Source organism: Platalea leucorodia (assembly GCF_965183815.1).
Source record: "Platalea leucorodia genome assembly, chromosome: 13".
NCBI classification, from domain to species: domain Eukaryota; kingdom Metazoa; phylum Chordata; class Aves; order Pelecaniformes; family Threskiornithidae; genus Platalea; species Platalea leucorodia.
The window spans coordinates 16,700,254-16,723,532 of NC_138835.1; the positions used below are offsets into that span (position 1 = coordinate 16,700,254).

At 61.1% G+C, this 23,279-nt stretch overlaps 1 protein-coding gene across 1 annotated transcript in view; it reads right to left on the reverse strand.

The window, feature by feature from the left end:
* Positions 1-22,970, reverse strand: part of NOL4L (nucleolar protein 4 like) — a gene marked incomplete at both ends in the record, with an annotated part of 60,832 nt that extends 37,862 nt beyond the window's left edge. The window contains 3 exons of the mRNA XM_082326326.1: positions 1,509-1,620; positions 5,335-5,490; positions 22,662-22,970. Of these exons, the coding sequence (XP_082182452.1) occupies positions 1,509-1,620; positions 5,335-5,490; positions 22,662-22,970 (577 nt within the window). The remainder of the gene's footprint in view (positions 1-1,508; positions 1,621-5,334; positions 5,491-22,661) is intronic.
* Positions 22,971-23,279: the final 309 nt, after the last annotated feature.

The window sequence follows — 23,279 nt, forward strand, 5'->3', positions numbered from 1 at the left end:
GGGTGCCGTGTCCCTGGGGGAGGCACGGGGGACGGCGGGTGGGCAGGAGGGAGCCCTGAAGGAACAGCGACCCTTCTCAGCAGCTGCCTCCCGAAGAGGGATCCCGAGCTCCGGGGCGGACGGCTCGGCTAGGGCCAGGCGTTTGGCAGTGTCCCGTCTTGGGTCAAGCCAACGGGCGACGTCCTTGTTGGCCTGACTCTCATCCCATCGCCCTGCCCGTCCACGGAGCCGACTGCTGCAGCCGCAGCACTTGGAATGTCACCGGTGATGGATGCGGCACAACCAGTGTAAAGGTCAGGTTTGCTCCCGGTGAGGCCAAAGGCCAAAACTGCTCTTGACCTAACTGGAAAGAGGGATCGGGCCCTTAGCTGGCAGGGTGGGAAGTGCCACGGTAATGGAGCTTAGGCTAATAAATGTCACATAGGATTATTTGGGAGAGTTTCTAAAAATATAACAAGTACAAAGCATTTCAGTCACTAGCTTTGGATAGCTGGCACACATAGTCCACTTGAATGGAACCTCTGGGCTGTCCGTAGCTCTGCTCCTAGCAGTAAACAGTCAGAAATCGGTATTTAATGCTAGAAATTTTCTATTGTTGGGTCCTTCGTACATTTAATTCTGCTTCTCCGCTTGATAAGAGCTGCCAAATGGGCCTGGTTACCTTAACGGTTCTGAAATAGTCTAACTCGCTGCAGTTTGCTTATGTTTTTTTAAAGAAGCAATTTTCGTTGGGCGAAACCTCTCGGAGTCAGTTTGATGCTTTGCACTTGATCATGAAAACAAGTTTGTAATTCAGAAAAAAAGCACACAAACATCAACTTTAACCATTTACTCTGGAAGAAAACCGGGTCCCCTCTTACGCACTGCTTCTATCTTCTAGGCCTAGGAGCTGCAGATTGGTTCCGTTTACAAAAGAACCATAATGAGCCAGCCGCCACAATGGCCACGCTAATTGGTTGTATACATAGGCATAATGTAACTTTGATTACCAAAACACTTTCTGTTATCAAAAATAGGATCATGACGTGCATATCTATTAATTACTGCAAATTCCTTCTTTATCAGAAACTTCAGTTATTCAGACCTATTCAGTGTCTTTCCTTACAAATTTAATAGTTTAAAGGAAAAACTTTAGGTCACGTTTTTTCAGAAATCTGAGTTTCCACCCCCACACAATTATGGGTTGATTGCGGACGTAGCTGAAGTATTTTTGACCCACGCTTTGCACGGTTGCACTGGGGAAGGTGGACTCAGAAGGGAAACTGCCTGCCCGCTCGAAAGAAAGCTGGACTGCTTCTGCTCTCTAAGCTGAAAACAGCGATGGACGAACCAGATTTAAGCAATTCTTTCAGCTTGGCTATAAAAGTGCATGAAAAATAACACAGGTTAGGAAAACCATTTGGTAAAGAAGTATCTCATCGATGGGGCGGTATCCTGACGGCATCAGTGATACCACGCCGGTACGAAACGCTGTGTCAGCTCTGCTGGCAGGATTCATTCGCGTTTACCTTTGGGCTCCAGTCCGTTGGAGTTGAAATGCATCCTCTTCTGGCACTCGGTGCAACTCATCAGGAACCTGGTCACAGCTTCTCTCGGGAGAAAAGCATAGGTCTCTGCAATCTGGGAAAACAACGAGACGGCTGTATGTCCTGGGCGAGGGAGAACGCCTAACGGAGAGCCGGGCGGAGGGCGCGGGAGGCCACGGGCACCCTCCCGCCTCGCCTGCCCAGCCTAGCCAAGAACATCAACCGCTCACAGCAACGCACCGGTCCTGGGATCCCCGAATCCCTCCCTCCGGAGCAGCTCTTGACGGAGGAACATTTTGGGAGGGTAACTGGTGTGTCAGAGAGGCCCCGGGACAAACGGACAGACCTTTGGACTCCCTGCGTAGCCACTCCTTCCCAGAAACTCCTTTCCGCTCCCCCTTGGAGTCTGGGAAGAGCGAAGCTACGAACGTGTAAGACTCAAATGAGAAAGGAAGGTCTCGTCAGCTCTGTTTGCATTGTTAATTACCATCACACCAGTAACCTGAAGAATCCATTAATCTTTGGTAAGGGCAGGTCACTTTTTCCCACAATGACAATCAATTACTGTTAATAATACTTTGCACTTCTGTGACATATTTTATCTAGGGAATGAAACATTTTTACAAACAGTAACGAATTAAGTCTCCTGAACCTTTGTGGGATATTTGTATTTTACAGATGAGGAAAAGCTAAGGATAAATATTTTAAACTTGGATGCCTGAAGTTAAACACTGCATCCAGATCTAAGCACCCACAGAAGGTGCCTGGCTATCACTCAGCCCTATTATTCCAATTAATCCCTGCCAGCAGCGATTTTATGGTATTTCTAAAGATCAAGATGAGGTTATTTGGAGAAGGAATGAGGCAACTTTAACGTAGATTTCTTTAAGGCCATAAGAGACCATCAAATCATGGAGCCTGACCTTCTGCGCAGCACAAGTCAGGGAACTTCACCCAGGCTCTCCTGCAGCCCGGTAGCCTGTGGTTTGCCTAAAACATCTTCCAGGAAGACATCTGGTCTTAATTGGAAGGCATTAAGAGGTGGAGAGCCCACCTCTTACTTTGGGGCTGGTTCCTACGGTTAATCACCCATCCTGTTTGGTCTAAGCGACTCGTCCTAGCACGGTGGTTCCCAAACCAGGGGCCGTGACCCCAGCAGGGGTCACAGCACTTACAAGTGGGGTCATAAAGCAGACAGAAATTCAATTGTTCAGGCCAGTCCTCAGGGCCGCGAGCCCGGCAGAAGTGGGGCTCATAACGGGAAGCAGGGCTGCAACCAGACACCTCGCGAGCGACGGCTGGTGACGGGGCCGAGCCGGGCGGGCAGCCCAGGATGCCCTGAGCCCCCTCCTCCGGCCAGCGAGCACCACCCGCCCACCTTATTTTGGTAACGAAATTAAAAATACCTGAATTCCAAGCATTTTTCTATCCTACAGGAAAGGGCGATTCTTAAGCTTGGAATAGAATAATGATACAGAAGAAGCGCAACGGGGCAGAGGGTTTGCTAGATCATGGCTAAGGCATCCCCGTGACCCGACGTTGCGGTGGGAGGGAGAGACATTCATCTCCACTGAGCGGCAGCAGAGCCCGAGGTTTTACATGCACGCTAATGCCAGATGGGTGGAAAGTTCAGGCAGGGACCTCGTCCCAGCCGTTCAAATGGAGGATGCGGTCCCTGGTCCTCGGGGGATTTCCTCCTATTTCCTACAGCCCCACCGAGCTCTGTTGCGCCTGAGCGGCTGCTCAGCTCAGCCGTTGCCTCGCTGCGACATTTATCAATGCACAAGCACGAGGGTCTCCCACAGAAACACTGAAACCGGGGGCCTGAAAATTGCTGGTGGCAAACGTGGCATCGTGGTGCAGGCAGGGAACCGTCCCCTCGCGCTGCCCGCGGCGCTCAGCCCAGCTTCCCTGCCTCTTGTGCTCCAGCAAGCCCACAGTCTCTGCTGCAAATGTTCAGCTAATTTTAGTGATACAGTTGTTATTTCTCAGCTGATTTGATGCTCTGCAGAGCAGACAGCTTCCTTGATGAGTTATCTCCCATCCAAACTCCCTTTCTGATTGCCTCCCTCCGGAGGTCACGGACAAGGGCAAACTCTCCAGTGCCTCTAATCAGAAACGGTGGGGAAAGGGAGAGGGAGAGAAACGGCAGGGGACACCGAAGCCTCCCGAGCTGACCGCCCAGCAGCGTCCCTTTGTGCGCCGAGCCGCGGCGCGGGGCGCGCTATGCAGCATTTCACCTTCCAGACCCGGCCGCAAAGGCGCTCCAGGGAGACAGGGCATGAGCGAGGCCAGCCAGCCCAGCCCGCCGCTCCTGCCAGGTCAGGAGGGGATACAGGCTGCTAATGTGATGATCTCAGCTCAAGAGGGAGACGGAGGGGTGGAGCGTGAAGCTCTCTGACTGCTGCAAGCAGGCCTGGGAAAACAGACGGATCCAGCCTGCTCCCCTGAGGCTGTGCAGGGCACAGATTAGTCCTCCAGAGAGCTGAATTGAAGGAATTAGGGGAGGGTCGGAGCGGTCTGCTGGGGAAATGAGCGGAAAGTTTTTGAATTGTGGTCGTGCTGGTGGGGCTGCATCCCCCTGGCTATAAAGAGGTCGCCTGCCCCCGGCCGGGGAAGGTCAGCATGTGCCCTGGCCCCCGGCCCCGCGCTCTGCCGCAGGGGCTGGCGTCGAGCAGGCAGGGCACGGAGCGATGCCGCGAGCGGTGAGCGCAGAGCCCTGCTCCCCGGGGGCTGCCGCCGCGCGCGGGGGGCTGCCGGGCACTGGCTGCCCCTCCGGCACCGCACGCCCAGAGCTGCTGATGGGCTGGCGACACAGGCAGGCAGGACAGGCAGGGCAGGCAGGACAGACTCCACCCCTGAGCCGGCTCCGGCTGCGCACCGAGCCCTGCATAATCTCAGGCATCATCGCAGGGAGCAGGGCAGCCTGCACAGCCCTCTCCAAGATGATGTATACACCAGAGACACGAGCTGCCAGCCAGCCACTTCTATCTCTAAGCGACCTGGTCCTTAGGGCTGTGGGATTCAAGGGAGTAGCTCGGGTTTGGACAGTAAATTCAGCTCTTCTTGTGAAAGGAGAGCCCAAACGTTTGCACTGAAGGGCTGTGCAGAGTCAGGAGAAACAGCCAGCTCCCTGGAGAAGCACACTTCCAGCTAAATTATTCCTGACCTAACTAGAGTGGTTTCAGGATGGATAGGGCTGGTTCTCAGCATCCATGGAGCACCTGACGAGGCTCAGCTCCGTGCCTGCCTCCATTTTGTAACGGAGGAAACCCAGGATGGGCTGGCGAGAGCATCCGCTCGGCCAGGGAAGAGGGGCGGGCTCCGGCTGTGCTCCAGTCCCCTTTCTGCCTGCTCCTGCCCTTCAAGGCCCAGGCGAGACATCTCCCTCCGGCCAAGGGAGACGGGGAGGCAGATGGCACGGAGCAGAGTGCGCAGGGGACTGGGCAGACATCCCCTCACCCATCAGTAACACTGAGCATTTCTCTTTTTCTCCCCCTCCCCGGCACGTACAGTTGTCTTTGTACGATTCACTTGGTCTCTCCTCTCCAAGCAGCCGTACCGTTGTGCTGCCCCTGCAGCCCGGTTTCCCGTCTCCCGAGCACAGCTGCTCTGCCTTTAAACGACTCCTTTCTCACGCCTCCCCGCACAGGCAAACAGGACTCTCCTTCGCCTCTGCCTCCCGCCAGCGGCTCCGCTTCTACCTGCCCTCCCATCCCCATCCCTGCGGGACGCCCGCTCCCACGGCCCCTCTGCCCCTTCGCTCCCGGCCCCTCGCTGCCCGGGGCACGCGAAGGGGGAGTCTCACCGCTCGGTAGGTTTTCTTCTGCCCGGCATGTTTGGGTGCTTTGCCCGGCTCCGATGAGCTCTCCACATGCATCGAGTATATGATGTCAAAGAAATCTTCCACCACAGCCACGCGTTTCAGAGAGATGCCCTCGGGCTCCGACAGTCCATCTGCCCCCTACAACAGTGCAGGCAAGTTGAGTTAGTGTCAGCGATGGGTGACAGGGGTGACAAGATCGGCCCGGGGCTAATGCGGTTGGAGGGGGCAGAGCGGCGGTGCTCCAGCCCCGGGCTGCCTTGGGCACGGGGGATGTGGGGGATAAATTAAACAGCGCTCCGGGGAGGATCCTGCTGTAGCCAGGGCAGTGGCGGCTGCTGCTGTTGTGCTGCTAAAGCTGCCAGTGAAATTGGGCCAGGAACAAAAACAAGGGAAGAGTCCAGAGTGGAGTCACAACCAATTGAGAAATTCAGTTTTCATAATTTGGGGTGATTTTGCTAGGCGGGGAACAGGCAGAGGAAGCTCTTTGGACCTGCACATGGTACCAAACCGTCCTGGGAAGCCCCACAATGTGGGGCACGCCGGCTGGCCGCAGTCCCTGCGGACACGGATCAGCCCGCAGGACAAGGCTGCGCTGCGATGCCAGGATACAGCCCCTAAAGGAAGGAGACAGAATCGCCCTCCTTCCCTGCACTGACCTTTCCAAGGCACCCTCCCTTTCTCGCATACGCAGAGCAGCTGAGCGCTGGCAGCAGCAGCACAGCTCTTTGTGTGTTAGGATGTGCTGGAGAGCAGGAGGCAGTAATTCTGCCACACGGCAGTGGTGACAGACTGGTGGGAGTGGGAAGTGTGGGGAGCAGTGCTCCTCCGAGCCGACTGGCACCGACGGTGTCAGCTCACGCTGGCAGGGTGTGCCGCGGGAAGGGGAGGCAGCCTTTGGTACCCGGCAGCTGCGAACGGCGCTCCGGCACAAAGCACCCGAGCGGGGGCTGCTCTAACGGCTGGGGTACCGAGAAGGGGCCAGGCTTCGGGCGCTCGCTTAGCTTTTTCCTTGAAAAAAATGCCATTGTTGCACAGACAGCTGTATATATATAAAAATATATATATTAGATACACATATGCATACATATATATATACACGCTACATCCCTTTGAGGCCTGCTTTCCGAAAAGGTATGCGTGGATGCCGTCCAGCTGGTACACACCAGGCTGGTGAACAGCAGCCTGCGCATCTGAATGACCCGCAAACTATCTTTTTCACGTGCACTCACGCATCTGTGAACGCAGGCAGGGGCTGGCAGAGGTCTGCGTGCAAAGGGAACACCCCATCTCCTAACCTTTATTTTTTGCTGTTATTAGCGGTTGGGGTCTGTGTATCTTATACGGTCTATAAATCGAATAAATGCTTTTCTTAAGCTACCAGTCAAGGGACTCTCAAAAATCAATCATTCAGAGGGATCGCCTTCTGCTAACGACTACCCGACATCCTGGGGAAGCAGCCTTTTAATGTAAAGTGCTGCCTATTGAAGTTGGCTCCTCACCCCGATTTCGGAACGGAGACCGCCTGTACGGGGCACGGACTGCAGCGGGACGGGTCGCCGCGCTCACCCGGGACACGGGCACGAGGACTTCCCAACACCAACCACCCCGCCTTCCCCGGGGAGCCCCGAGCTGTACGTAAAGGTGGCTGCAACAAAGAGAATATTGAGAACGAACGCAAGGGGCAGGGTGGCAGCGCCGCCGTGGTGGGGGTCGGGAAACTTTGCCCGAGGGAGCGTCTTTGAGGAATATAGATCTAATGTCTTCTGTCACCGTTCGGGGAGTTTCACTTTAATCGAGGGCATGGGTATTCCCCTGCCAAGGAGGAGCGGGCATTAGGAGGCTTCCTACTGACCAATAATCCTCAGAGCAGGGTTGAAATGAGGATAATTACAGAAACAGGACAAAGGAAAAGGCATCAGGAGAAAAGCGCAGTCAGATGAAAGAAGCAGAGCCCTCAAAATTAAGGCTGCAACCAACCCCCTACGCAAATCACTATTTCCAGAGCCATCCCGACCAATACTCTCCTCCCTGCACGGCCAGCGGTTCCCTGGTTCCTCCTCGGTTTCAGAACAAATGCCCTCAGGGCGTGGGCATCGCTACGGCCGCTCTGCTCATCCAGCGCTGCCTTCCTCTCCGCCCCGGCTGGCCGCCGCGTGCCGGGGCTGCCTCCTCCACATCCCGTTCCCTGCAGCGACCCTCCCCAACTCCGCGCAGCTCTCCATCCCCTCCTCAGCCCTGTGACTCCTCTCCCCGTGATGGTTATTTAGCTCCGGGAAGCAGGTGAGATGCATGAGGTATCAAAGCCTAGATGCAAGCAGCTGTATCAAATCAGCGCTTCTAAGATGACAGAGGTTTCTATCTGGCAACACAACCAAATGTTGCCCGGGGATATAAGCGGACACAGGGGCTACAGACCACCTCTCAGAGGGCCCGCGCCGCTCTGGTGCCTCCTTCCACACCCAGCATTGCTCACCAGTATTCAAGGCATGAGTCAGAGCCCATAATATCTCAGAACGGCTTAAAAACCCTTAGGTTTAAAAAGCAATAAAAATGCAGTTGGGAATAAGGGATGCTTTTACCCCCTCCTGGTGTTGGGGCTTTATTGGAAGTCACCTGCCCCCAAATGCATAAAAGATCTCAGGAGCAAAGCTCGGCCTTGCGATAAGCACTTGGCAGCAGGCGGCATCTGGGTGCCGAGGAGGAGAAGCCCCTTTGCCACCTTACGGGCACCCCGCCATTCCCTGCCCGGCACCGGTCTCTCTCCCCTCTCCCCCCCTCCAGCCCCGCGCCCCCCGTCCCGCAGCTCCGGCCTCCTCCCCAGCGCCCTTAACGCCCGCTGCCCTCTCCCCCGGGCTCCCCGCCAGGTCTCCTGCCTCCCCAGCGCCCGTTGTTTTCCCCGTCTCCTCCCGTTTTCTCCTTGCCTCCTCCGCACACCTCACGACCCCCTGCACCCCCGTCCCCCCGCACCAGCCCCCTCCAGCCTCCGCGGCAGCGCACGGTCCCCGCCGCGCCCCCCCTGCGCTCGGCCTCCCCGGGCTCCCCCGCCTCCCGGGCTCCGTTCGCAGCCGAGGGCGGTGCCGGGAGGGGGCCGCTTCGGGCCGGGGCGGCGCGGCGGCCGTCACCCCCGAGGCCGGGAGGCGACAGCCATTTCAGGCGGGGAAGATGTCCTGGGGCGAGGCAGGAGGACGGGCAGCGCCACCCCCGGCGCGGGGGCCGCCCGCACACGCCGAGCCCCTGCCCCGGCATCTTTGTTCTCGGCAGCGCCTCCTGCCCGCCGCCCGCCGCCCCGGGCAGCTGGGCCCGCGGCCCCCGCGGCCTGCCCGCAGCGCCCGGCCCGCCGCGGGCCTCCCCCCTTCCCGCCCGCTCCCCTCCGTCCTCCGCCGCTGCCCGGGCTCGGCCCGAGGGGACGGGGCGCGATCGCCCGGAGCCGGGCGCGGCCGGGACAGCGGCGGCGGGGAGGGCGCGGGGGAGGCCGGGCCCCCCCGCCCGGCCCGGGCTGGGGCCCGCCGGCAGGTAGCGGGGTAACCATGGCAACCGGCGGGGCCGCGCGCTGCCGGCGGTAATCCGCTCCGCCGGGCCGGGCCGGGCCGGGCCCGCCGCCGGCTCCTCCTCACGCCCGGCCGCGGCCGCGGGGCCCCGCCCGGCACCGACCGGCCACGGGCAGGCCCCCCCCCCCCCCCCCGCCACGGCGGGGCCTCAGGCTGCGGGCAGCGCCCCGACACGGCCGGCCCCTCCCGGGCCGCGGGCAGCCGGGGTCCCGCACCTCCCAGGCCCCGGGTGCGGGCGGGCCCCGCGGGCCCCAGCCGCGCTGCCCGCTGCTCCCCGCGGCAGCCCTGCCCTGCCTCCCGCACGGACCGGCCCTGCCTCGGAGCCCGGCCGCGGCATCCGCAGGGACCCCCGGCCGGCCTGCTCCGCCCGGCCGGCTCCTGCTCCCAGCGACCCGCTGGGTCTCCGCAGGCCCCTGCGGCCATTCCTCAGCTGCCCGGCGCCTGGGGGAAAACTGCCATCATCGGGGGGATTCGCAGCCCAACTGCAGCGCTGACGGGCGAACCGGGTTTTCCGCGGGGCAGCGGGTCCCGGGCCGGCAGCTGCCACCCGCTCGCCTCCGCGGCGACCTCCGCCCCCCACCCCGCGCCCCGCTGCCGCGGCCCCCCTGCGAAACCAGACCCCCTTCGCCGCGCCGCGGGGCCCAGCCCCGCAGGGAGGCCGGGGGGCGAGCGGCGGGCGCCGTGCAAAGAGCTCCCCGTCCCCGCGAGCCCTTCCCCACCTCGGACTCTCTGATTTGGGAGAAGCTGGGAGGATTTAGTCCGAGCTGCAAGCCCCGGAGCCAGCTCTCTGAGTGCTCCCAGCTCCTCTTCAGACCGACTGGCGGGGATGCTGCTGGAGGACCCGCTACCTGCCCGGGCTGGGCTCAGCAGCCTGGAGGGTCCTGGCTCTGCCCCGGGGGCGATCCCTGCCTCCTGGGGCCCGGGCAGCTGCCCCCGCCTCGCCGCCCACAGGGGAGCGTCCCTTTTCAGAGCGGGGTACGCGGGAGGGCCGTCGGGCAGGGGGTGCGGGAGCAGGAGCGGGATGGGAGGCACTGCCGACGGCTTCCCCATCTGCCGTGTTCAACGGCGGATAAAATGCCGCCCTGGCCTTCGCGCGAGGGGCCGATACCAGCCGAATTCGGCTTCCTGTGAGTCAAAAGCCGCTTCCTGCCGGCAGAGCCCTGCCTGATAATGGCTGCGCTCTGTTCTCTGGCCGGGGAGCAGACCCTCTGCCCTCGCCTCTTCTCGCACTTCCCACGTGAAAGCGCTCGTCTCCGTATCTCCCAGCCGCAGCATCTCCCCCCCAGTACAGAGCCTCCCAGCACGTTAAACTCCAATTGCCCACTGCTGTCTGGAAGGGCCGCTGTCACCCTCATCCCTGGGACGCCCAAAAGGGAGGTTTGGGGCCAGCGGTACCGAGCTGCCCCCTCAAGGTCACCTCCCTTGCGGGCAGGAGAGAGGCAGCGTCGGTCGCTCTGCCTGCGTTCCTGCTGCCCGCCGGCAGCGGGGCACGGCCGCCGTCCCCCAGCTGGGTCAGGATCAGGGTTCCCCGGTCCCGCGCTGGTGCGAGCCGCCCCACGGCGCGACCGCGGGTTCCCCAGCCCACGCCCGGCAGCGCTATCTCTGCGGCAATCAGCCGGCCCTCGCCCTTACGGTAAGCCCTCGGTGGTTCCCTCCGCTGCGTGCGCAAAGGTGCCGTCACACGCCTATTTTGAGATTAGCAAACTTGGGTTTGTGTTTTGTCTGAGCACTCTGCTGCTCTTTTCTCTTTAAGATGCCTTTCTAATTTCCTACAAGTTGTGTTTCATTCTAAGGAAATTTCTATTCCTCAGAAAAAAATTATCAGCTGTAACGGGGCGCGGACGTGCACAGGAAAAAGCAGTTGGCACCTACAGAGGACAGAAACCGCGGCATGCAGCAAGGGATGAAATCCTGCCATGCCGTCAGGGACATCCCCGTCAGGTGCTCCGGAGACGATAGCGCAGGTCCATCGCCCCGGCGGCCCACCGCCTCCCGCGCCCGCCGCCGCGCGTACCGCCGGCAGACGGAGCGGCGAGCGCGCGGAGCGCAGCCCACCTCTGCAATTACTCCTTCTGCACAGGCTTCAGTACCGAAACAGACGTTTTATTTCAATATGGACTCTTACAACTTTTGATCAAGAAACTGTTCTCGGTACTTCTCATCTCTGGGAAGTCAGCCCTTGATTGGCTTCTATATTTAGACTTCTCCAGGGCTTTAGGAAGTTCACTCCTCATGGTATTTAGGTGTAGGATGAAAGCAGCTTTTGCGGGGGATATGTTAAACCACAGCAGGCTGCCTCTGCTAATGCTGCGAGGAGAAAGAAGAGCTAGATTCCTCGAACTTCCCTCTTCCTCCTGTCCCTCATGCCACGGGCACAGTGCGTGCCTTAGAAATAGGCACTGGGGAAATGCTCGGCTGAGAACAATATCAGCTGTATTGCTCATAATAAAAAGAACCCATCAGAAGAATATGGGAAATGCTCTCGCTCACAGATTTTGCTCCTTTTTCTCCTGGAAATATTTTGCTGGGAAATTTTTCTGATCGTTTCTGCTTGAAAAATGGGGGAAAAGAGGTTGCTGAAATGTTGATGGCGTTTCTCTGTGCTGGGCATTTATGGCCTTTTGCACGAACCACCAAGCGAACACGAAGCCCCATCCTGCGCTTACAGCTACAGTCCTACTTACTGCAGCAAAAACGGCCCCGGCTCCGCCGATCAGCTGAGCTTCGCTCCAGCCCAGGAGAGCTGATTTCTCCAGGGGAAACCAAAGCACGAAGAATAAGGCATTTTCCCAAAGCTCCCTGTTGACTCAGGCCAGGAGCCGGCGGACCGGCATGCCCGAGGCCCCGGCCGCCAGCCTGCGCTGGGTGCCTTCGCGTTGTTTCTTTACCCAGAACTGTACACAATACTTTTTTCTTTTTGCAAGGTAAATACTTCCTGGTGAGGGGGAGCCGGGCGCATTATTTTTAGACGGCAAACAGAGCTGAGGTGTATGCCTTTCGGCGGGGGACAGGCACCTCTTCCGAGCGAGCTGCTCTTTCAGCAGCCGCAGCTGAGCCATCGAGATAGGTCCAGGCCTTTGCTCTGAACTCGGCTTATTCCTCTCCCGGCTCCCAGGCCTGGGAATGAAACCACGGCGGCCTGGGGGGGGTGAGCCTGGAAATGGCAGCCCTGCCTCCAGCTGCGGAGAGGGCCCAGGTGGGCTGCGGGGCGCCTCGCCGAGGGGAGGTGGGTGGCGCGGGGTCCGGTGGATGGGGACCGGGGCTGCCCTCCACCCCGCGCCTGCCCGGAGGAGGGAGGAGAAGCCCGGCAAGCAGAGAGGCTTGCTCGGCTGCCTGCTCAGAGCCTTGCTCGGCTGCCTGCGCTGCCCGGGAGGCAGAGGACATTTTGCACTGCGCAGGAGAGCAGAGCTGCCTCCCTGCGAGCACCGGGCTGCGTGCCGGCAGGGGAAGCCGGAGGAGCAGCCGGATCCAGCACGCAGAGGGAAGCGCAGCGCTCCCCAATAAACGTGGCCCCGCGCCCGCCTGCCAGGAACGAGCGGGCAGCCGGCGCTGCCCTGCCTGCGCTGCCCTGCCTGCGCTGCCCTGCCTGCGGGCAGGGTTACAGGGCAGGCGCGCAGGCTCTTCCAAGGGTAACAGAATACTGGGTGCCGCGGAGCAGCCCAAGCTGCCATCGGAGCGCCGTTTCTCTCGGGTTTGGTGAGAAAGGCTGCCGCGGCCTCGGGAGCAGAGCACCGACTGAGCTGCCCGCGGCCGCCGTCTTCCCGCCCGCCAACCGGGGAGCGCTGCCCGGCTCGGCTCTGCGGCGCGCCGTGACCCGTGCCGGAGAAGTGTCGCGCCGCGGCTTGCTCGCGAGGAAGGTATCACGGACATTATGATTTGGGGATTGTTATAATGTTGCGGTATTTTTTACCGTTTTGAAATAGGTAGCGTTAAAATGTGAGTGCTGGGTTTTCTTAATAAATCTGCAAAGATGGCTAGCAATTGCTTAATGTCATTTGGATCTTGGTTTAGGTGATTTGGGGGGGCACGCTGCAGGGGTGGGAAAAGGGGGGAAGAACGGTAGGCTGCATTTAGAATTAGAAGCCCGTTTGTATTCCACAGCATCCTGAAAGAAATCTAAAAAATATTGAAAATATATCGCTGTACCACAAACTCAGAACATGTTTAGAGCTGGCTCCTTCTTGAAGTAACTTATCACCGTGAGCAATCTCCACACGCCAAGGCACTAATCTAATAAAGATCACCACCAAAGCAAAATCTTTCAAGTCGGAGGGGGCCAGGGCGCTGTAACAAGGGAGGAGGTTACCTGTCACAGCAAGGTGACCCCTCTCTTCCCGGGAACAGACCCAGCAGTGTCAGGGCAGCCGTGCGACATCATCGTACCCACAGCGAGGACACGGTGATGTCAAAACGAAACTAAGGAGGAGGAGGCACAGAGCGGCAGCGGCAGTTCAGCTCATCAGTGGCAAGCAAAATTATGTAAAATAAGTTACAAATGATGCTACAGCGAATCAAGGTCAGGCCGGGCTGAGTCTGAGCCCTGGATGCATGGCGTCCTGGTGTCAGCTCCCTGTTCCCTGGCAATTCCGAGTATGTGGGCCACAGCCGGAGACTCCCACAGGAACAGCAAGATGTGCCTCTAGGAAAATGCTGACAGCTCAGCAGCCGTTCGAGGGGGTGAAACCCCTGCACGCCCTCCCCTCCCAAACCCCAGCCTCCTGGCCAGGTAAGGGCACTGCAGCACTCGAGCCGTGCCGTGCCATGCCATGCCGTGCCGTGCCATGCCGTGCCATGCCATGCCGTGCCACGGTGGCTTCGTAACAGCCCGTCCCTGGTGCCAGAGCCTGGAAACGCCGATCCCCCGCTTTACACCCGAGCACCACCGCATCGCTTGCGGCTGCTCCCCGTGAGCGCACGCTGAGCTCAAGAACACCGCGCCTTAAACGTGGACGGTGCCGAACCATGACGGCCACGTTGGACGCCATCGCCCCCTTTCCCAAGACATGAACCCAGCGCAACACGCGGCAGCTGCCCTGGTGAGAGCAGGCGCCTACCGTTGTCCCCGCACGCATTTCTTCTGGGCTGCACGCGTGGCTCTGCAAGGGTGGGGGGTCCTACACGGGAGTCGGGGGGGCACCGGGGAGAGACGCTGATGGAAATCTGCTACGTCCCTCCCGGCACTCAGGTAAACCCCTTCTGCATTCTGGATGTTTCCACCGTAACCACACAAGGTGGACCCCAACTCTTCCAAAATCCGAGCTCTGACTTGGAAATAACGCCCAGAAGGGATTCCCCGTTAACCTGGGACAGCCAAGTGGATTTTTCCGAGCTCTTGACTGAGACTACATGGGGGGGGAGCAGAAGTCAAGCGTGTTCTCTAACACTCCGCCATGGTAATCCATCCACAGAGACCCCTCTGCCAGGTCCGACACAGACCAGCAGCATCCCATCGCGTCTGCTCTAACCGCCACGCCGCCGCAGGCTGGACACGCCGGGCAGCCCCACATCGGCGTCCCCTCGGTTTTCCGTGAGTCTGTGTCCCCAAACAGGGCTGCTGCTAGGAGCCGAAGAAAGGGAGGGCAAACCAAACGGGGCAGGGAAGGCAGACCATTAACATAACCTGCCCTCTGCGTGAGGAATAAATTGGCAGCTGACAGGTTATAATCTGTGCAAGCAGGATCTTCACAGGAGAGGTGAAGGCTCCATTGGGGGCCAATTGGATGGTTAATTAGGAGGACAAAGCGGAGGATTCGTGAAAATGTTTATGAAGCAGTGCTTGGCAAGGGGGCCTCTGAGAAACGCTCACCAGAGAGGAGCTGCTTTTGGTTAGGAGGAGGAAACACGAGGGTGAAACGGCAGAACCGAGCACCGAGAGAGAAAATAGCAATGCAAATGTCTGTAAGAGGGACGGGGGATTCCCAAGCGCCGTGCAGAGGAGTTCAGGGAAGGACCCTATGACATCTCATTTTTCTAGAAATACATGGGCCGTGTCCTCCCTCTTCCTCCTCCCTCCCTGGTCCCCACCCCTGTGACCAACGAAGCCGGGGCAGCGTGGAGCAGCCCCTCGAGGTGGCTGGCGGGCAGCCGCCGCGGCCAGCCGATCGCCGCTCCGTTCCCCGTGCGAAGGGCACGAGGAAAGCAATTAAACCGAAGCTTTGATTAGGACTCACAGATGACTGCTTGTGTTAGAAATGCCCGAGCTTCTTTAAGCGTCTCGGCGGCGGCTGGAGCCGGCCTGATCCCCCATCCCCTCCTCGGCACGTTGCTGCTGCAGCAGGAGCGTGACTGATGCTCTCTGTCCCACACACGGCTCCGAGAGCTCAGAGGTAGGAACCAGTTGCTAAGAGACAGGACTGTACTTTCCAGCCCACATCCAGACCTTTGTCACCAGCTCAAGGGCTTTCTGCTGGGTGAAAACGCCCGACGCAGGTGAGCGGGAGCAGGCGGGTCTCCTCCCAGCCCGGCAGAGACGCCTGGGCCCGGCTCGGGGCGCCGCACGACCGGCATCCGAACCGACGATGGGAACGGCGAGCCCGAAAGCGTCCCCAGGGGACCGGCTGCCCTGGGCTGGCGGCTTGTCCCAGTGCCGTGGGACTGCAGACTGGAACGCCCTGTCGGTAACTGGGCACCAGCGCGGATGGTACTCGCAGCACCGAAACCCGGAAGGTTTTGGATGTCTCGACAGCGTGGGTGAGCGGATGACTCAGGGTTTGCTTTGAGAACCCTCCTTCAAATACAAGCCAAGAGGAGTCCCAAACGTTATTCTCCTTTTTTCCGGGGGGTGCCTGATGAGTCTGAATTCATTTTTAGCCCAGAGACTCCCATAACAGAGACCCATCACCAGATCCGGCAAAGCCCAAACTCTGAGCCACAGAGACCGAGTTACCCCCTCCTCCCCAGAACAACCCCCCTCCCTCCGGGTGAGGAAGGGGTCCCTCCGAGCCGCGAGCGTTGCCTCCGCCGGTCTGTCGGAAGGGAAACCCGTCCTCTGGGCTGCCGAGCCGCAGCAGAGCAAGGACAGAGAGGAACCCTTCGCACGGCGTCCCGGTTTCCCGGCTGTCAGCCCGCGAAGGGCCCTGCACCGCGCCGCTAAGACACAACCAGCCGCCGCTTAACTTTCAGCGGCCGCTGCCTTAATCTTAGACAGGCAGGAAAGAAACCGTTACGCCAAACCTCTGCTCTCCCTGTCTGCTCCCGTATACACGCACATACAGTCTGCAGCTCTTTCTCCTCAAATAAATTGCTACCCTTTGGCACCAGCCGTAGAAGTGGAAGGCAGCAGCCTTCCAACAAAGACGACGATTTTGGCCGACAGGTACCTACCCTCGCTACAATCAGCTAATTAAAGCAGACGCCGAAACTCAGCGGCGGCTTTGGCCCATCTTGATGCAATTCTTCAGAGGTGGGCACAGCTAACATGAGATCGGGGAAGGTAACTGCTAATTTGCACTCAAGAAAGGGATGTCAATGTGCATTCCTCTCTCACGGCAATGCAGCCGAGGTTTTGTGCACCCAGAGCATCCGCGTGGGCCGGGTGAATGGACACCCCGTCGATGCTCCTCCACCACTCCGTGGTTCCCCTGCCATTTGTTTGTCCACAGCCTAAGTTCATAGACTGCTCATATCAGGCCTAACGTAACAGCAAAAACAAAACTGTAGAATGATATTGGGCGGAGATTATTGCTGAGAACGGTTTGGACAAAGAGATTCTTGAGCGAGTTCTCACTGAAAGGAGCGCAGCCACCTCTCTGGGGCTCTGCTGCCGACCTCAGCGACCGAATTCCCCTGCCCGCGCGCGGTCAGAGCGAGCCCCTCTGAGTCACGGCCCGCGGGGGAGGCGAGAGCGCAGCCTACGCGCCGCTCCTGCAGCGCTGCCCCGAGCGCTCGGGCCCCTCTTCCTTCGCAACGGTGGGACGTCACCCGAAGAGTCGGAACAACGGCTCCTCGTCAGACCCGGCTCTCCTTCCCTTCCATTTTAGCTTCATTTAACAAGGCCTTGCAGCGCGGTGCTTTGTTTGTTTGCTTTTCCACCTTCTTCAGAGCAATACCCACCAAGAACCACAAATCTGAAGGCAATTGTGGGGTGAGGGAGGTAACTTTCAGGTGAAAGTTATCCAAAAAATGCTGTTCCTCTCGAATCAGCAACGCCGTCGATGTTTCTGGAATCACGTAGGACGTAGAGCGTAGATGGTAGAGAGATTATTCTTTCAGAAACTGTTCGGTGTATCGGGACTGGGATCGGGAGGAGCGCTGGGATGCGGGACCTCTGCTGATGCGACTCCAGGTCTCACGAGCGCCGGGGACCAAAGCCAGTCCCCGAGGCTGAGGCTGTCTGGGGACGGTGGCATCTCCCGCTGGAGCTGCGCCACGTGTGCCGTACCGCAGTGCTAACGACCATGGCGGGGCTGCCTTATAATCAGGCTTGTAGTCTTGGCAGAAAAGAAGCAAGGACTGAATGAGATGCTGGTTTCCCCCCCCTTATCCCCAGAAGCGGCTCCAGCAGGCTGTCCCGGAGGGGTGGGAGTGGGCAGGAGCTGGAAACGGGCTCTGCTGCCAGATCGCTTGCTCCCAGCTCGGTGAGGAACTTCATTCTGCCAGTCTGCGTAACTGCAGATCGTCAGAGCTCTTTAAATTCACCTTGCAAAGGTGCTGGAGGCTCTTGCTGCTGCCTGGTGAGCTTAAGCCAGCTCTCAGGCCCAGAGGACTGGGCATCACTGCCGCGACTCCTACCACGAGCAGCTTCAGAAGTAAAAACTGCAGCTGATGTTGTGCAAACTTGGAGCTGAATCTGGAAGGGATGCTGACGTGGGAGATCTTCTCTAGGCCGGGTTGGATGGGACCACGCACCCAGCCCAGCATCGTGCCAGCCTCCAAAGCGCACATCGAAATGAAAACGGGCCACGGGCTCAGCTCCCTGGCAAAGCCGGCGCCGCCCCGCGTGCTCAGGGGTAGGCTGCTTCACGGCAGGTGGAGGCTCCGCACGCTCTAAGCAAGGCTTGTGCTGTCGAAGTAATGGACAATTTCTCAGATAATACCCTCAGGCCCATTTGCCTTGTCTAAGGCTCTTCTGAATGGTCTTGATTTATTTTTTTTTATCACTTGAAGCCCACAGAAAGTCTAAGTGGTTATTCACATAGTGAAAACCTTCTGTTGACTAATGTTCTTAGAGGTTGTAGATGCGCAGCTTTTTGGGGCACTGAATATGGGCATTGAAGGGTACTTGTACCAGGAAAAATGTAGCCTCTATTAGCTGCTGGAGCAGCATCTTTCCGACATGCCCGGCGTCTCAGCTCGAGCGTTCTGCCGCTGTGCCGTGCTGTCCCAAGGCCTGGCGCCGCGGCTTTCGCATCACAACGCTCCCTGTCTCTGGAGCTAAAACGCATGTAGGGATAGGCTGTATTGGGAGATTTATCCGGCGTCCCGTGCGATGTTTTCCCTGCTGTCGGTGAAAGGCCTCCGTCCGTTTTGCTTTTTGGTCCCACCAACTCTCTTCACAGCGCTCCCCCCACGATAGCACCTTTCCCGGGGGCAGTTTCACCAGGCACGATTGTGCAATCATTTCGAACACCTGGCTGCACGGGAGCCAGCACAGGTGAACCGCACTTGTGCAACGACAGCCACCCACCCGCACGAACGTCCTCAGCCCCTTCGTAACGCCTCCAAGAGCCCCAGCGCCTCGTGTCGGCTCTGCAGGGGACAGGGAGAGAGCCGGAAAGCAAAACCAAACGTGGGCAGCGCTGCAGAGCCCACCCAGCGCCCGCGCCCCTGCGAGCCCCCGAAGGGCCGGTCTGACGCCAGGCTTCCCCCGCCCCGGCCCGCAGCGCTCCAGCCTGCGCCGCGGGCTGCCAGGACGGATCTGTCCTGCGAGGCTGGCCGCCGCTCCGGAGCTGCGACGAGCTCCCACCGCGCGCGGTGGAGGACGGCATTGATTTAGAGAGCCTGCGTAACCGCTCCTGCGGCTAATGCCCGAACCGAAGTCCGAGGCTAACCCTCCCCTGCACACCCTGCTGCTACAGCCAAACCCATCTGCATCGCCGGTCGTCACCGAGCGCTGTCCGTTTCCCTGTGTCTCCATCTCACTCTACATTTGTATGAGAAAGACTGTCTAAATGATGCTAAATGCTTAGGACAAGAGGGACACGAGATTATAATGAACTGCATCTTCGCACCTTGTCACGACCAAATTCTCCCACAGTTCTTAGCAGGTCTGGGGAGAAGGGAGAGCGCGGCACATCCAGGACCGGGGTTCGGTCCAGTCCACAGATAACGAGGCGGTTTGCACCATAGCGCGCGTCAGCCACGTGAAAGAAGGGCAGATCTGGGCACTTTGGGCTGTAGCCATTGTCTGTGCTGCAGTAGCACACAAAGATACCCTCCTCCTCCTCCCCGGTACAGCCTAAACGCGTTCTATTCCAACTCCCTGACCTAAAGGATGCGGCATCCAGCCCGCACGTGAATAGGGGCTGTCAGACAACAACGTCCTACGCCGCTAAACCTCGTGTGTTTATCTGCGTAGGGTTTTTTTAATTGTATGTGTTAAATGTCCGGCATCTTTGGGACGTTCATCTGGGAAAAAGCAATCCGAACAGTCTCTGTGCCAGACATCCGTCCGCACTGCTGTTCCTATTCCCAGTGCATTCTTTGAGAAGACCACCATCTGCTCTGACCACCACCTAAGGCAGATGCCCCCTTCTCAGTGCACAGTCCCAGCTCTCAAGCCACCCAAATCTGATTAGGCCTGTTCTGATGAGAGGCCTGGAGGAGGGCAAGGGAAAGTTACTCAGGAGAGAAAATAATAACCACACGTTAATTACGTTTTCGCTACAGATGTGCAGAAAATACACAAACCAGCTCAGGATGCGTAAGCCAAAAGGAACGGCCCCACCGGCTTGCTGCCGGGGGTTGTTATTTTGGGGGTTTGGGATTATTGTTTTTTTTTTTCCCAGAGGAGGAGCGGCCCCGGCCCCGTCAGGGGAAGGGAAGATCTCATCCCCGCTGCTGCCCTCTACGCACTCTTTACCACCTCTCTTCCAGCTTTCCCCCCCGGTACCCGGCTCTCCCGCAGCGACCCGCGGACCCAGCGCAGGGCGCGCGCCCCCGCCTCCCCTCCGCCGCCCCCGGCCTCTGCGCGTTTGCCTCTCCTCAGCCGTGGGACAGTCCCGAGCACGGGGCTCCTGCGGCAGATGTGCTCGGAGAAGGACGAGCGGCCAGGACCCGCCGTATCAGGTTGCTGAGGAGCACAGCCGGGAGAAAGCGGCCGAAACGCCGCTCCAGAAGTGTTTGGGCAAAGCAGCTGAACAGGCATTAAACCAGAATACGTGCTTTACTGTCGAGCAAGAGGCTGGTATCAGCCTCGTGAATTATTTGACTGCGTGCATGAGAGAAATGAAATACACCCACAAACCCAGCCCAAACCACCGAGGGCGAGGAGAGCACTGAATTATCAGGAGCTGAAGAAAATCCCTGTCAAGTTATCTCTGAATTTGAGAGCCACTTCAGGCGAAACCAAAACGCGGCAACCGCATCCGTCTGAAATGGTCCACGGGATTCCCGGCAGAGCGGGGCAGGCTGGGGCGGGGAGGGCCGGGACAGGGGGGCCAGGAGGCAACAACTTCTACAGGCTCGGCGCCGGGGGACTTTGGGGAGCGCAAGGACCGCTCTTCCCTCCAGCCAGCGGCTCTGGAAAGCGCTCCCAGCCCTAACGCCCGCTCCCAGCCCTAACGCCCGCTCCCAGCCCTAACGCCCGGCGGGCCCTGGGAAACGAGCGGTGTTGCCCCTCGGAAAGCGCAGCTGTCCCCCGAGGGCATGCCTGCTTTTTGTTGGATGGCTTACGGGAGCCTGGGTGTATCTCCTATCTGTAGCCTGCAGGGACTCTGCCAGGGAAGACGCGGGGGCCTAGACACGCTCCTTGCTGAAACTTCATCTGTGCAGAAGCCCTTGGGGAATACGCGGGCTTGCGCCGGCCTCGTTGAGCTGCTGACCCCAGGGACTCCCTCCCGGACAAAGGGGAGGGGGCGTCTAGCTAGCAGCGGGGTCGAGGGAGTCTGGCTCGGCCTCTCTGGGGTACCATGACTCTGCAGCATTTGGAAGATCTGGGATAGAGTCGCCGGCTGGATGGAGAGGACCCGGGGGAAGCACTGGGTCTGCGGAAGGGGGTACCGCTCCTAATCCGCCCCCGGCGGGGGCTCTCCGGGGGGGAGCGGGAGAGGAGGGCTGCAAGGAGGTCTCAAAAAAAATTGCAAAGAATTTTTTTGGGGCATGGCATGGGGGAGGGGGGCGGCAAGGGGAGAAAGAAAGGCGCCTCTGAGCACCACGAAGGGAAAGGGAGAAATAATGACCCTTCCCCCTCCCCCCAATAATAAGGCAGACCAGATGGGAGGTAAATAGTGCGTTTAGAAGCATTTGCCACAGATGGGCTGCCCTCAATGGAAGCATCCTCCAGCCACATCAATGCTGGAGTCTGTGTGTGCACAGAAAACACTGCACCCTTTAGAGCAGCGGCAGCAGCAGCAGCAGCAGCGGGGAGAGGAGGGGAGGGACGGGGAGGGGAGGGAAAAAAAAAAAAAAAAAATCCCTCCCGGAGCCCTTCTGTGCCCGCTGGCCCGGAGCCGGCCCCGGCGGGCGGCGGGCGGCCCCCCCGGCGGCGGGGGCGGCGGGGCCGGGGCAGCGCCGGGCGCACCCCTGCGCGCAGGGCCGGGGGCCGCCAAAGTTGCGCGTTTCCCTCCGCGCCGCGGAGCGCTCGGGACGGGAACAATGGGGCGGCGGGGCAGCCCCGGGCGGCGGCGGGGCGGGGGCGGGCGGCGGGCAGCGGGCGGGCGGGCAGGGAGGCGGCCGGTGCGCCCCGCGCCGCCGGCCCGGCGGGGCGCCGAACAATGAGGCTCCGGCGGGGGAGTTTCCCGGGACGGCGGCCCGCGGGCAGCGCGGGGGGGGCTGCCCTGATCCGGGCTCTGCCGCTGCCCGCACCCCCCCGGGGCACCGGCTGCAGCGGCCGCGCCGGGGCGGGCAGCGCCGCGGGACGCCGGGGCCGGGCGAGCCGCAGCGGGCCGGGCTCCCCGCTCCGCTCCGCTCCGCTCGGCGCGGCGGCCGGGCGGGCAGGGCGCGGCGGCGGCGGGGGGGAGCGGGGGGGCCGGCGCCCCCTCCCCGCCGCCCTCTGCCCTTGACTGCGGCCCCGGCCCCGGCCGTGGGGCGGATGGGAAATGCCGGGCGAACGTGATCGGACGGGGCGGGGGGGGCGGCGGGGCCCGCACCGGGCGGCGGCGCGGCCCCCCCGCGGGGGCAGGTGCACGGCGGCGGGCCCGGGGCACCGCCGCCCCCCCCCGCCCCCCCGCCGGCAGCGCCCGGGGACGGCGGCCGCACCGGATGGGACGGGGGCGCGGGGACGGGGGGCGGGGGGGGGGCGGCGGAAGGTGCGAGGCTCCGGGCGGGCGCCTCTCCCCATCCGCAGCCCGGGCGGGTCGGGGCGGCGGGGGCGCGGCGGGTGCCCCGGGAGCGGCGGGGGCTGCGGGAGCGGCCGGGCCCCGCGTCGCGCCCCGCATGGGGCATGCGCGCTCCCGGCGGCCGGCGGCGCGGCGGGGCTGGGCCGCCCGGTGCTGACGGGACAGGGCCGGCGCGGCGGTGGCGCGGACAGGGGCCCCGGGGGTGCCCGCCCCCGCCCCGGGCAACCCCCCCCCCGCCCGCCCGCACCCCCGGGGAGGACAGACAGACACGGACAGGCAGGCAGACAGACAGACACAGAGCCCCCGGGGCACGGAGCGCACTAACCGTTCCCGTTTTCACCGGCACATATACCACCACTTGACCCATCTTCGTCGCCTCCCTGGTGCCGTTTCCCAGGCGGAAGCCCTTGGACCGGACCCAGAACTGGAACTTGCCTTTCTCCCCCCCGCCGGAGCCGCCGCCGGAGCCGGATCCCCCCTGCAGCACCTCGGCGATGCGCTGGTACTTGCTCCGGGTCACCGTCTTGGTTTTGGCCGAGTCCCCGTAGGTGCGCAGGCACCAGTCCCGGAACTGCCGCCCCAGCTCGCTGTCCCCGGGGCGGCTCCCCCGCAGCAGCAGCGGCGGCTTCGGCATCGCCCGGCCGGCGGCGGCGGAGGCAGCGGCGGCGGCGGTGGCGGCGGCGGCGGCGCCCGGCCCCGCGCCCTGTCCCGGAGCGGGCGGAGGGGCAGCCGGGGCGGCGCGGCGAGCCCGGCCGGCGCTGGCGCGGTGCGGGCCCGGGACGGGCTGCGGGGCGGCGGGGCGGGGGCGGCGGCGGGGCCGAGCCGGCCGGGATGGAGCGGGGAGGAGGGGAGGGGGCGGGATGGCCGCGGCGGGTGGGCGCCGGGGCTCGGACAGCGACCCGGCGAGCCGGGCGGAGGGAGGCACCGGCGGCGCCAGCAGCAG